Source organism: Anolis sagrei, chromosome 12 (assembly GCF_037176765.1).
Source record: "Anolis sagrei isolate rAnoSag1 chromosome 12, rAnoSag1.mat, whole genome shotgun sequence".
NCBI lineage: Eukaryota > Metazoa > Chordata > Lepidosauria > Squamata > Dactyloidae > Anolis > Anolis sagrei.
Genome location: NC_090032.1, coordinates 17,637,610 through 17,652,330, shown reverse-complemented (window position 1 = coordinate 17,652,330; position 14,721 = coordinate 17,637,610). Strand labels below are relative to the sequence as shown.

The window sequence follows — 14,721 nt, the reverse complement described above, 5'->3', positions numbered from 1 at the left end:
ATAACTGGAAAATAGAGGGAGAAAACATGGAGGCAACGACACAATTTGTATTTCTAGGCGTGAAGATGACTGCAGACGCAGACCTCATCCAGGAAATCAGAAGGCGTTTCCTTCTTGGGAGGAGAGCAATGGCCAATCTCGATAAGATAGTGAAGAGTAGAGACATCACACTGGCAACGAAGATCCCCATAGTTAAAGCAATGGTATTCCTCATAGCAACCTATGGATGCAAGAGCAGGACCATAAGGAAGGCTGAGCGAAGGAAGATGAACGCTTTTTGAACTATGGTGTTGGAGGAAAATTCTGAGAGTGCCTTGGACCTTCCTTCTTTTGCAACATTTACACAGAAAGTTGCCACCATATTTATACCAAGATCTCAAGTGTATACAACATTGCCATATACAATATTGCAATATATTTCTGGGGATACTATAAGACAGGAAGTGAGCAAACAAAACTATCCACTCTCAACATTCAACAAAACAAATCCCAGATTTGCAACATTGATTTAAACCAATTAAAAGCAACATATAACATCCCAGTTATACATATTGTATCCATGGCTCTGTAGTCTTACTTCGGCTGGATAATGAATGCCACTGAAGGAACTAGAGATTCCTAAATTTTAAAAAAATCAATATATTTAATTCTCTTTTAAATTTTTGTATATTTGTAGAATTAAACTGTAGTTTTTGGAAATTGCCATTCATAACCTTTTGGGGGAAAACACCTTTTGGAGATCATAACGTTTTAGAAAAACATGATCTTTATTTGTACACCACTTTTTCTCTCCACAAAGGAGACTCAAAGTGGCTACGTATTTATTATTATTTATATATAACAAGATTAATACACTGCAAACAAGATCATGATGCCGGCTTCTGCATTTGATCACATGTTGGACCCTTCTCAAGTGTCTAAGACTGTGTGATGTATCGGAGAATAATGTGTGCAGATCCAAGCAGGGTGGCCTTTTGCTGCTGGCAGTTGGTGATTTTGTCAGTACTGATTGTGTTTAAGTGCAGGCCAAGGTCTTGAGGCACTGCACCCAGTGTGCCGATCACCACTGGGACCACCTTTACCGGCTTGTGCAAGAGTCTTTGCAGTTCGATCTTTAAATCCTCATATCGTGTCAGCTTTTCCAGTTGTTTCTCTTCAATCCTGCTGTCGCCTGGGATTGCAACATCGGCAATCCATACTTTGTTTTTTAACACGATTGTGAGTATTATGCTCCAAAACTCTGTCTGTCTGATTCCGGAAGTCCCAGAGTAGCTTGACGTGTTCATTCTCTGTAACTTTTTCTGGCTTGTGATCCCACCAGTTGTCACAGGCAGATGGTATTTGTAGCACAAGTTCCAATTAATCATTTGAGCAACGGTGTTGTGCCTCTGCTTGTAGTCTGTCTGCGCAATCTTCTTGCAGCAGCTGAGGATGCGATCTATTGTTTCATTTGCTTCCTTGCAGTCTACATTTGGGATCTGTTGTTGACTTTTCAATTCTGGCTTTGATGGCATTGGTTCAAATGGCTTGTTCTTGGGCTGCCAGAATCAGGCCCTCCTTTGTATTCTTTTTCAAAGTCCCAATTTCGAGCCACAGCCATGTTTTTCCTTGTCACTTTGGCTCTCAGTTTTTCCCAGGAACTTTCCATGGAGAGCCTTCTTTTGCCAGTTTTCTCTTCTGCTCTGGATTATTATTATTATCATCATAATTATTTGAAACACAACAAGATGAGTCCACAGCAGACACAATGCTGGCTGTTGAATTGGATCACACATCAGATACTTCCCAAGTGTCTAGGACCGTGTGGTGTATCGGCTAATAATGCATGCAGATCCCAGTAAGGTGGCCTTTTGCAGCTTGCAGATGGTAATCTTGTCAGCGTCAATTGTGTTTAAGTGCAGGCCAAGGTCTTTAGGCACTGCCAATCACCACTGGGATCTCCTTTACTGCCTTGTGCCAGAGTCTTTGCAGTTCGATTATATTATTATTATTATTATTATTATTATTATTATTATTACCTCCAGGAGCCCCGGTGGCACAGTGGGTTAAACCCATGTGCCAGCAGGACTAAAACCGACAGATTGCAGGTTCGAATCCGGGGAGAGGTGGATGAGCTCCCTCTATCAGCTCCAGCTCCTCATGCGGGGACATGAGAGAAGCCTCCCCCAAGGATGATAAAAACATCAAATCATCCAGGCATCCCCTGAACGACTGCGGATCAGCAGATTTGATTCTATTGACCACAGCCCTTCGCCGTTCCCACTGCAGATCTCAATTTGGTATTGAAAACCTGTTCATAGGATGCCGTTTTCGGAGATCGTGGGTATGACTTGAACCCTTTCTATTCTGCATACATTTGGGAACGGGAAAGAAAGGCCACGTGGCTATAGCCACCCTTGCATTTCAATGGCCTTTGGGCTTCACAGGTTACACAACCCTGACCACGGCCATAATACTCGGAAAGGCTTGCCACTAGTTGCAGTCATTCAATGGGAAAGCCACCTTTCTCCGTATCTATATTTATATTACATGTAATATTACTAATAATATTACAGTATAATGGTATAATACAATATAGTAATACTGATATTGTACTGTGCTAATAGTGCCGGCAGGACTGAAGACTGACAGGTCACAGGTTCGAATCCGGAGAGAGCGTGGATGAGCTCCCTCTATCAGCTCCAGCTCCTCATGCGGCAGGTTCGAATCCGGAGAGAGCGTGGATGAGCTCCCTCTATCAGCTCCAGCTCCTCATGCGGCAGGTTCGAATCCGGAGAGAGAGTGGATGAGCTCCCTCTATCAGCTCCAGCTCCTCATGCGGCAGGTTCCAATCCAGAGAGAGAGTGGATGAGCTCCCTCTATCAGCTCCAGCTCCTCATGCGGCAGGTTCGAATCCGGAGAGAGAATGGATGAGCTCCCTCTATCAGCTCCAGCTCCTCATGCGGCAGGTTCGAACCCGGAGAGAGCATGGATGAGCTCCCTCTATCAGCTCCAGCTCCTCATGCGGCAGGTTCGAATCCGGAGAGAGCGTGGATGAGCTCCCTCTATCAGCTCCAGCTCCTCATGCGGCAGGTTCGAATCCGGAGAGAGCGTGGATGAGCTCCCTCTATCTGCTCCAGCTCCTCATGCGGCAGGTTCGAATCTGGAGAGAGCATGGATGAGCTCCCTCTATCAGCTCCAGCTCCTCATGCGGGGACATGAGAGATGCCTCCCACAAGGACGATAAAAACATCAAATCATCCGGGCATCCCCTGGGCAACATCCTTGCAGACGGCCAATTCTCTCACACCAGAAGCGACTTGCAGATTGTTATAGAGATTGTTTTTGTAATGAAAAGAATATAAATGCAATAAAAAATTATTAGATGTTTAGAAAAAAAGAGGAGAACAAATTGAATTGCTGTAAAGAATCTGGCTTAAAGAAAAGAACGAAGTAGTTTTTGTTAAGACTTATACATCTTTATTTCCTACTTTTCTTTCACTATATTGTTCCACCTCTTTTTATGTATATAGCATTTCTTTTGTGGTTAATAAAAATTAATTATGAAAAAAAAAAGAAGCGACTTGCAGTTTCTCAGGTCGCTGCTGACACAACAAAAAAACAAAACATCCTTTTGTTTATCCTTTTCAACCTGAATTTAAAAAAACAGGGTATGTTTCCGGTGGCCAGTAGATGGCAGAATGAGGAAACACATCCAAAATGAAGCTCAAAGGCGATCTGAGGAAACAGAAAAACATTATTCCAAGATATTTATCATATGGTATTCTATAGCTCAGGCTTGGGCCTGGCCTCCAGGTGTTTTGGACTTCAACTCCCACAATTGTGTCCAATTCTGGGCACCACAATTCAAGAGAGATGTTGACAAGGTGGAATGTGTCCAGAGGAGAGTGACTAAAATGATAAAAGGTCTGGAGAACAAGCCCTATGAGGAGCGGCTTAAGGAGCTGGGCGTGTTTAGCCTGAAGAAGAGAAGGCTGAGAGGAGATATGATAGCCATGTATAAATATGTGAGAGGAAGCCACAGGGAGGAGGGAGCAAGCTTGTTTTCTGCTTCCTTGGAGACTAGGACGCGGCTTCAAACTACAAGAGGAGATTCCATCTGAACATGAGGAAGAACTTCCTGACTGTGAGAGCCGTTCAGCAGTGGAACTCTCTGCCCCGGAGTGTGGCGGAGGCTCCTTCTTTGGAAGCTTTTAAACAGAGGCTGGATGGCCATCTGTCAGGGGTGATTTGAATGCAATATTCCTGCTTCTTGGCAGAATGGGGTTGGACTGGATGGCCCAGGCGGTGTCTTCCAACTCTTTGATTCTATGAAGCTCCAAGGCAATCTGAGGAAACAGAAAGGCATTATTCCAAGAAATTTATCATATGGTTGTTCTATAGCTCAGGCTTGGGCCTGGCCTCCAGGTGTTTTGGACTTCAACTCCCACAATTCCTCACAGCCTCAGGCCCCTTTCCTTTTCCCCCTCAGGAATTGTGGGAGTTGAAGTCCAAAACACTTGGAGGCCAGGTCCAAGTTGCAGCTGAGAGAGGGGGAAATTGTGGGAGTTGAAGTCCAAAACACCCTTTTCCCCTCAGCTGCAACTTGGGCCTGGCCTCTAGGTGTTTTGGACTTCAACTCCCACAATTCCTGAGGGGGAAAAGGAAAGGGGCCTGAGGTTGTGAGGAATTGTGGGAGTTGAAGTCCAAAACACCTGGAGGCCAGGCCCAAGTTGCAGCTGAGGGGAAAAGGGTGTTTTGGACTTCAACTCCCACAATTCCTCACAGCCTCAGGCCCCTTTCCTTTTTCCCCTCAGGAATTGTGGGAGTTGAAGTCCAAAACACCTGGAGGCCAGGCCCAAGTTGCAGCTGAGGGGAGGGGGGAAGGAAAGGGCCTGAGGCTTGTGAGGAATTGTGGGAGTTGAAGTCCCAAGTTGGCCCAGGCTTGCTAATAATCATAACAACACAATACAGTCCTGGGAAGCTGCGCGCGCACCCTGCAGGCTGCCGAAAGCCCCGCCCCCTTCATGGCTGGGCGGGCGCGCGCACGCCCAAACTGATTGTACTGTAATGGTAACTGAGCAGTTTCTTTTCAATGTGGCACGTGACTGGGCTAAAATTTAAATAAGAAGCCCCGCCCACATAAATTCAAATAAGAGGCACGCGACCGTTTCTTTCTTCTTCTTTTTTTTCCCGCCCAAATTGAAAGAAAGGGAGGGGGAGAGAGAGAGAGGGAAGGAGGCAGCAGTTTCTTTTCCCCCCCAATATATTTAAATCTCTCTCATCTCAATTACTATCAATGGAAGCAAGGCGACCGTTTATTTGTCCAGCAGTTTCTTTTTCCCCTCCGTTCAAAATAATATTCAAATAAGGGAGCACAGCAGCTGTTTCTTTTCCCACAGGGAGAGGCACGTGCTTTTTCCCGCTCATTTTTTTTCTTCTTCTTCTTAAAGGGACAGGCAACTATTTCCTCTCTCTCTCTCTCTCTCTCCATTCAGTTTGGGTAGGCCACACTCTCTCAGCCTCAACAGAACGAAATACATGTAAACAAAACAATATATATATATATATAAATTCAAATAATGTAATGTTCGTTTGTGGGATTAACGTAACTCAAAAACCACTGGACGAACTGACACGAAATTTGGACACTCTACCCCAGTGTTTCTCAACCTGTGGGTCGGGACCCCTGAGGGGGTCGCGAGGGGGTGTCAGAGGGGTCGCCAAAGACCATCAGAAAACACAGTATTTTCTGATGGTCATGGGGATTCCATGTGGGAAGTTTGGTTCAAATCCATCGCTGGTGGAATTCAGAATGTTCTTTGATTGTAATGAACTATAAATCCCAGCAACTACAACTCCCAAATGTCAAGGTCTATTCTCCCCATACTCCACCAGTGTTCACATTTGGGCACATTGCGTATTTGTGCCAAGTTTGGTCCAGATCCACCATGGTATGAGTCCACAGTGCTCTCTGGATATAGGTGAACTACAACTCCCAAACTCAAGGCCAATGCCCACCAAACCCTTCCAGTGTTTTCCATTGGTCATGGGAGCCAAGTTTGGTTCAAATCCATCGCTGGTGGAGTTCAGAATGCTCTTTGATTGTATTGTCGAAGGCTTTCATGGCTGGAATCACTCAGTTCTTGTGGGTTTTTTCGGGCTATATGGCCATGTTCTAGAGGCATTTCTGTTGACGAGAAATGCAGGCGAAACGTCAGGAGAAATGCCTCTAGAACATGGCCATATAGCCCGAAAAAACCCACAAGAACTGAGTGCTCTTTGATTGTAAGTGAACTATAAATCCCAGCAACTACAACTCCCAAATTACAAAATCAGTCCTCTCCCAACCCCACTACCATTCACGTTTGGGTGTATTGGGTATTTGTGCCCAGTTTGGTCCAGTGAATGAAAATGCATCCTGCATATCTGATATTTACATTATGATTTATCACAGTATCATAGAATCCTAGAATCAAAGAGTTGGAAGAGACCTCATGGGCCATCCAGTCCAACCCCATTCTGCCAAGAAGCAGGAATATTGCATTCAAATCACCCCTGACAGATGGCCATCCAGCCTCTGTTTAAAAGCTTCCAAAGAAGGAGCCTCCACCACACTCCGGGGCAGAGAGTTCCACTGCTGAACGGCTCTCACAGTCAGGAAGTTCTTCCTCATGTTCAGATGGAATCTCCTCTCTTGTAGTTTGAAGCCATTGTTCCGCGTCCTAGTCTCCAGGGCAGAAGAAAACGAGCTTGCTCCCTCCTCCCTATGACTTCCTCTCACGTATGTATACATGGCTACCATGTCTCCTCTCATCCTTCTCTTCTTCAGGCTAAACATGCCCAGCTCTTTAAGCCACTCCTCATAGGGCTTGTTCTCCAGACCCTTGATTGTTTTAGTGGCCCTCCTCTGGACACATTCCAGCTTGTCAATATCTCTCTTGAATTGTGGTGCCCAGAATTGGACACAATATTCCAGGTGTGGTCTAACCAAGGCAGAATAGAGCATGGGGAGCATGACTTCCCTAGATCTAGACACTATGCTCCTCTTGACGCAGGCCAAAATCCCATTGGCATTTTTTGCCGCCACATCACATTGTTGGCTCATGTTTAATGTGTTGTCCATGAAGACTCCAAGATCTTTTCCATACGTCCTGTTCTTGATCCAGGCATCGTCCCCCATTCTGTCTCTTTGCATTTCCTTTTTTTCTGCCTAAGTGGAGTCTCTTGCATTTGTCCCTGTTGAACTCTATTGTGTTCGTTTTGGCCAATCCTCTCTGTCATCTGTTAAGATAGTTTTGAATTCTGCTCCTGTCTGTCTTCTGGAGTATTGGCTCTCCCTCCCAATTTGCACAAACCGCAGACCCATTAGCACCAAAGCAAGGAGTCCGAGGTCAAAACTGGCATGAATTGAAATAGATTGTTTCCGACATGTGGAAAAAAGGACATTGATATTTCATTATATTATTATTATTATTATGTTCAATTAGCTAAGGAAACAAAAGAAACCGGCGAAGATCGTTGAGACCCTCGAATGACCCTCATTGTTCCATATTCTTTTTGCAGAATCTGCATCTATTAGTTAGAGCAAAGGAAGGCCTTTGGGATTTATCTTTAGACTAGCTGTCCCCTGCCATGCGTTGCTGTGGCCCAGTCTGTGTATGTGTGTTTTGTGTGTGTATATATGTATATACTAGCTGTACCCGCCATGCGTTGCTGTGGCTAACCATCCCTCCCTCTTTCTTTCCTTCTTTCCTTCCTTTGTTCGCTCCCTCTTTCCTTCCTTCCCTTTTTTTCTTTCCTTCTCTCCTTCCTTCCTTTCTACCTTTCCTTCCTTTCCCCCTTTTTCTTTATCTCTTGTTTCTCTCATTTCTTCCTTCTTCTTCCTTCCCTTCTTCCTTCCTTCCTTCGTTTTTGTTTCCATCCTTTCTTCTCTTGCCTTCTCTCCCTTTTTCTCTCCTTCTTTCCCTCCTTCCTTCGCTCCCTCTTTCCTTCCTTCCCTTTTTTCTTTCCTTCTCTCCTTCCTTCCTTCTCTGCCTTTCCTTCCTTCCTTCCTTCCTTCCTTCTCTGCCTTTCCTTCCTTCCCCCTTTTTTCTTTATCTCTTTCTTTATCTACTTCCTTCCTATTTTTTTCCTCCTTCTTTCCCCCTTCTTTCCCTCCTTCCTTCGCTCCCTCTTTCCTTCATTCCCTTTTTTCTTTCCTTCTCTCCTTCCTTCCTTCTCTGCCTTTCCTTCCTTCCCCCTTTTTTCTTTATTTCTTGTTTCTCTCATTTCTTCCTTCCTTCCTTCCTTCCTTCCTTCCTTCCTTCCTTCCTTCGTTTTTTGCTTCCACCCTTTCTTCTCTTGCCTTCTCTCCCCTTTTCTCTCCTTCTTTCCCTCCTTCCTTCGCTCCCTCTTTCCTTCATTCCCTTTTTTCTTTCCTTCTCTCCTTCCTTCCTTCTCTGCCTTTCCTTCCTTCCCCCTTTTTTCTTTATCTCTTGTTTCTCTCATTTCTTCCTTCCTTCCTTCCTTCCTTCCTTCGTTTTTTGCCTCCATCCTTTCTTCTCTTGCCTTCTCTCCCTTTTTCTGTCCTTCTTTCCCTCCTTCCTTCGCTCCCTCTTTCCTTCATTCCCTTTTTTCTTTCCTTCTCTTCTTCCTTCCTTCTCTGCCTTTCCTTCCTTCCCCCTTTTTTCTTTATCTCTTGTTTCTCTCATTCCTTCCTTCCTTCCCTCCTTCCTTCCTTCCTTCCTTCCTTCTTTCCTTCCTTCGTTTTTTGCTTCCATCCTTTCTTCTCTTGCCTTCTCTCCCTTTTTCTGTCCTTCATTCCCTCCTTCCTTCACTCCCTCTTTCCTTCCTTCCCTTTTTTCTTTCCTTCTCTCCTTCCTTTCTTCTCTATCTTTCCTTCCTTCCCCCTTTTTTATTTATCTCTTGTTTCTCTCCTTCCTTCCTTCCTTCCTTCCTTCCTTCCTTCCTTCCTTCGTTTTTTGCTTCCATCCTTTCTTCTCTTACCTTCTCTCTCTTTTCTCTCCTTCATTCCCTCCTTCCTTCGCTCCCTCTTTCCTTCCTTCCCTTTTTTCTTTCCTTCTCTCCTTCCTTCCTTCTCTATCTTTCCTTCCTTCCCCCCTTTTTATTTATCTCTTTTTTCTCTCATTTTCCTTCCCTTTTTCCTTCCATCCTTCCTACGTTTTTTGCTTCCATCCTTTCTTCTCTTACCTTCTCTCTCTTTTTCTTTCCTTCTTTCCCTCCTTCCTTCGCTCCCTCTTCCCTTCCTTCCCTTTTTTCTTTCCTTCTCTGCTTCCTTCTCTACCTTTCCTTCCTTCTCCCTTTTTTCTTTATCGACTTCTTTTTCTCATGTCTTCCTTCCCTATCTCTTACCCTCTTCCTTCATTTTTGCTTCCATCCTTCCTTCTCTCTTTCCTTCTCTCCCTCTTTCTCTCCTTCTTTTCTTCCCTTTTTCTTCACTCCCTCTTTTCTTCCCTTTTTTCTTTCCCTCTCTCCATCCTTCCTTCTCTACCTCTTTCCTTCCCTTTTTTTCTTTTCCTTCCCCCTTTTCTCCTTTCTTCCTTCTCTACCTCTTTCCTTCCTTCTCTCTTTCCTTATTCCCCCCTCTATCTCTTTCTTTCTTACTTACTTTCTTCCCTTCTTTCCCTCCTTCTTCCTTCCCTTTTTTCTTTCCTTCTCTCCATCCTTCCTTCTCTACCTCTTTCCTTCCTTCCCCCCTTTTTTCTTTTCCTTCCCCCTTTTCTCCTTTCTTCCTTCTCTACCTTTTTCCTTCTTTCTCTCTTCCCTTATTTCCCTCCCTCTCTCTCTCTCTCTTTCTTTCTCCCCTTCTTTTCCTCCCTCTTCCTTCTGTTTTTTCTTTCCTTCTCTCCTTTCTTCCTTCTCTACCTCTTTCCTTCCTTCCCCCTTTTTCTTTTCCTTCCCCTTTTTCTCCTTCCTTCCTTCTCGACCTCTTTCCTTCCTTCTCTCTTTCCTTATTTCCCTTTCTTTCTTTCATTCTTTCTTTCTGCCCTTCTTTCCCTCCATCTTCCTTCCCTTTTTTCTGTATCATCATTTAGCTTTTTGTCATTTAGCTTTTTTTGGGGGGGGGGGGGTTAAGTCCTTTTCGCTGTTTTGGGGGGTGATGGCCAACGCGTGATGGTCACTCGTTGGCCTGATAGGGGTATAGTGTCCAAATTTCGTGTCAGTTCATCCAGTGGTTTTTGAGTTATGTTAATCCCACAAACGAACATTACATTTTTATTTATATAGATATATATGTGTGTTTGTGTATATATGTAGTTTTGCACATGCATTGTAATGTATTCTTGGGTTGTTTTTTTTTTGTTTGGCTTTTTAAGTCTCTTCTGTTGTGTTTTTCAGTGTTTTTATGAGTGGTGGTTACTCGTTGGCCTGATAGGTGTCTCGTGTCCAAATTTGGTGTCTCGTGGGCCATCCAGTACAACCCTCTGCCAGGAAGCAGGAAAATCACGGTAAATGGACTGGGCTGTGGCACAGCTAGTTAGTATCCAGTTTTTTATTTGTTGTGTCAGAGCAACCAGTCAATTATATTACATTTCTAACAGAACAAAGCAAACAAACAGACAAATTACAAAATGTGTGAGTTTGGTGGTTGATTAAATGTCCTTTGACCAGTATCTGGCCACTTGGAGTGCCTCTGCTGTTGCTGCAAGGAGGTCCTCCCTTGTGGATGTGGCAGGGCTCAGGTTGCATTGCAGCAGGTGGTCAGTGGTTTGCTCTTCTCCGCATTCGCATGTCGTGGATTCCACTTTGTGGCCCCATTTCTGAAGGTTGGCTCTGCATCTTGTGGTGCCAGATCGCAGTCTGTTCAGTGCCTTCCAAGTCGCCCAGTCCTCTGTGTGCCCAGCGGGGAGTCTCTCATTTGGTACCAGCCATTGGTTGAGGTTCTGGATTTGAGCCTGCCACTTTTGGACTCTCGCTTGCTGAGGTGTTCCAGCGAGTGTCTCTGTAAATCTTAGAAAACTATGTCTAGATTTAAGTCGTTGACATGCTGGCTGATACCCAAACAGGGGATGAGCTGGAGATGTCTCTGCCTTGGTCCTTTCACTATTGGCTGCTACTTCCCGATGGAAGTCAGGTGGTGCAATACCGGCTAAGCAGTGTCATTTCTCCAGTGGTGTAGGGCGCAGACACCCCGTGATAATGCGGCATGCCTCATTAAGGGCCACATCCACTGTTTTAGCATGGTGAGATGTGTTCCACACTGGGCATGCATACTCAGCAGCAGAGTAGCACAGCGCAAGGGCAGATGTCTTCACTGTATCTGGTTGTGATCCCCAGGTTGTGCCAGTCAGCTTTCGCATGATATTGTTTCTAGCACCCAGTTTTTGCTTGATGTTCAGGCAGTGCTTCTTGTAGGTCAAAGCACGGTCCAGAGTGACTCCCAGGTATTTGGGTGCGCTGCAATGCTCCAGTGAGAGGTCATGAGTTCGAAGCCAGCCCGGGTCAGAGTAAGCTCCTGACCATTAAGTCTAGCTTGCTGTCGATCTATGCAGCCCGAAAGACAGTTGCATCTGTCAAGTAGGAAATTTAGTTACCGCTTTATGCTGGGAGGCTAATTTAACTAATTTACAAGAGTTTAACTTTTGATATTCTCATGTTTAAAAAGGGTGGAAGAAAGAGAGCACTTCTAAGGGTGATTTTCGTGTGTTGGCATGAGATTTCCTGTATGCAGTACACGAGTTCATTATAGGCCAGGCTATAGGTGTTTTTGCTGAAATCTGATAATAAGCTTCTTTCTGCTCTTTAATATTCCAGGTGGGACACGTTGCCTCCATCCTTCCTGCTGAATTTAGCAACGTTGCAGGCCAGCCAAACCAGCTGCGGTGTAAAACCGATCGGGTAGCACATAATCTCCGACTCTGTTATGGCTTCTGCTGGGCTCTGTTCGGTCGATTATGAGGTTCATGGAGAAGTCCAGGGTGAGTCTCTGTGTGTTTTCTCCCTCCCCTTCTGCCCTATGTGTATATATATCTATATCTATATATGCACAGTTCGTGCTGCTTCCAGGAGGTCTGTGCACAGTGAAGGCTGCGCTCTGTTCCTCTGTGTCTCCTGCTGCAAATAGTACGCACAACACAGGCCTTGAAATAAGATGCCAGGAGCCTGTGGGCTGCAGAGCTTTGCTTTGGATCCTAACTGCAGCAAGGATGAGAAAGACAGCCTGCAAGGACTCAAAAGGGAACTTAATTGAAGCCAATACACAAGGGGCTTGTGTACAGTTGGAAACTAATTGGGAACGTTATAATGTAATTTTGGTGTTGAACAGAATAGGCAAGTGCTTGTTCTGTAGAGCCGAGATCTGGGCCATTTCTGGGTGGGAGGCTCAGCATCCTTGATTTAACCTCCTATATATCCCCAACACATACAATTAAAACGTGATCTGGGACATTCAAGTCCCAAAGTGCCAAAAATGGGGACTCGTATAACTGTTTCCATGGCAAAAAGGAGGAGAGGGGGAGAAAGCAAAGGAGGCTCATATGGGACTCCTTATACGCTGCATCCTGTTGTCACTTAGCAATAGGTTGGGATATGCTTGTCTTTCTGTTTCATAATCCCTCGTCGAGAGAGAGGAGGCAGTGATAATCCGCAGATCATAGCTATTAGCCGGATCGCTGTGATGTCATGTAACGATGCAAAATATTACAAAAGGTCATGCGTCTCTACAGTGGAATAATTATCCAATGAGTGAAGTGGAAAGATGTCACTTAAGAGAGAGAGTGCATGAAATATTACATTATTATATTACCTTATTATATATATTATATTACATTGTATTCTTTTATTTGCTTATTTATTTACTTACGACATTTATGTGCCGCCCTTCTCAGCCGGAAGGGCTTACAAGATATTGTCGAAGGCTTTCATGGCCGGAATCACTGAGTTGTAGGTTTTTTTGGGCTATATGGCCATGGTCTAGAGGCATTCTTTCCTGACGTTTCGCCTGCATCTATGGCAAGCATCCTCAGAGGTAGTGAGGTCTGTTGGAACTAGGAAAAAGGGTTTATATATCTGTGGAATGACCAGGGTGAGACAAAGAACTCTTGTCGCAAGTGAGGCTGGCGGGGACGAGGAGCAGGGCCTTCTCAGTGGTGGCCCCCCACCTGTGGAACTCACTCCCCGGGGAGATCAGATCGGCGACTTCCCTTTTGGCGTTTAGGAAAAAATTGAAGACCTGGGTGTGGGACCAAGCCTTTGGTCATTCGGACAACTAACTGAAGGATCTGACGATAGACAAGGACAAATGGAATGGAATGGATATATGGACTCTGAACCCTGAGCATGAGATTGTTTTATTATTTTATTATGTGTTGATGTTTTAATTTAACTGTTGAATTGTTTTGTATTTTATATTGCTTGTCAATTGATTTGGGCATCTAATTGTGCCTCCTCTGTAAGCCGCCCTGAGTCCCCCTCGGGGTGAGAAGGGCGGGGTATAAGTAAGTGAAATAAATAAATAAATAAATTGTCTGCTGGAGCTAGGTGTGAATGTTTCAACTGACCACCTTGATTAGCATTTGATGGCCTGACTGTGCCTGGAGCAAACTTTTGTTGAGAGTGATTAGATGTCCTTGTTTGTTTCCTCTCTGTTGTTGTGCTGTTGTAATATTAGAGTTTTTTAATACTGGTAGCCAGATTTTGTTCATTTTCATTGTTTCCTCCTTTCTGTTGAAATTGTCCACATGCTTGTGTATTTCAATGGCCTCTCTATGTAGTCTGACATGGTGGTTGTGAGAGTGGTCCAGCATTTCTGTGTTCTCAAATAAAATGCTTTGTCCAGGTTGGTGCATCAGGTGCTCTGCTATGGCTGATTTCTCTGGTTGAAGTAGTTTGCAGTGCCTTTCGTGTTCCTTGATTCATGTTTGGGCAATGCTGCTGCATTTGGTGGTTCCTCTGTAGGCTTGTCCACAGCTGCATGGTACACGGTAGACTCCTGCAGAAGTGAGAGGATCCCTCTTGTCCTTTGCTGAAAGTAGCATTTGTTGGATTTTCTTGATGGGTCTGTAGATAGTTTGTATGTTGTGTTTCCTCATCAGCTTCCCTATGCGGTCAGTGGTTCCCATGTCAGACTACACAGAGAAGCCATGGAAATCCACAAGCATGTGGACAATTTCAACAAAAAGGAGGAAACCATGAAAATCAACAAAATCTGGCTACCAGTATTAAAAAACTCTAAAATTGCAACAGCACAACAACAGAGAGGAAACAAAGAAGGACATCTAATCACCTCTCAACAAAGGTTTGCTCCAGGCACTGCCAGGCCATTATATGCTAATCAAGGTGGTCAGTTGAAACATTCACACCTAGCTCCAACAGACAAGAGTCCTTTGTCTCACCCTGGTCATTCCACAGATATATAAACCCTTTTTCCTAGTTCCAACAGACCTCACTATCTCTGAAGATGCTTGGCATAGATGCAGGTGAAACATCAGGAGAGAATGCCTCTAGACCATGGCAATATAGCCCAAAAAAACCTACAACAACCCAACTTACAAGATATATATTCATTCAATATATCAAATTGGTCATGGGAGAAATGTGTGCCAAGTTTGGTTCAGTTCCATCATCGGTGAAGTTCAGAATGCTCTTTATAGGTGAACTATAAATCCCAGCAGCTACAGCTCCCAAATGACAAAATCTTTTTTTTTTTTTTTGTGAAGGACATACATTGGGTTGTTAGGTGTCTCGTGTCCAAATTTAGTGTTAATTCGTCCAGTGATTTTTGAGTTCTGTTAATCCCAC

At 44.5% G+C, this 14,721-nt stretch overlaps 1 protein-coding gene across 3 annotated transcripts in view; it reads left to right on the top strand.

Moving 5' to 3' along the window:
• Positions 1–14,721, top strand: part of LOC132764382 (acylphosphatase-2-like) — a 49,183-nt gene that overhangs the window by 15,641 nt on the left and 18,821 nt on the right. Inside the window, exons 2-3 of one of the 3 annotated variants that reach the window (XM_060758378.2) lie at positions 10,321–10,430; positions 11,737–11,900. In XM_060758378.2, the coding sequence (XP_060614361.2) occupies positions 11,846–11,900 (55 nt within the window). In that variant the 5' untranslated portion in view covers positions 10,321–10,430; positions 11,737–11,845. The other 2 variants (XM_067472496.1, XM_060758377.2) reach the window with 2 other exon arrangements.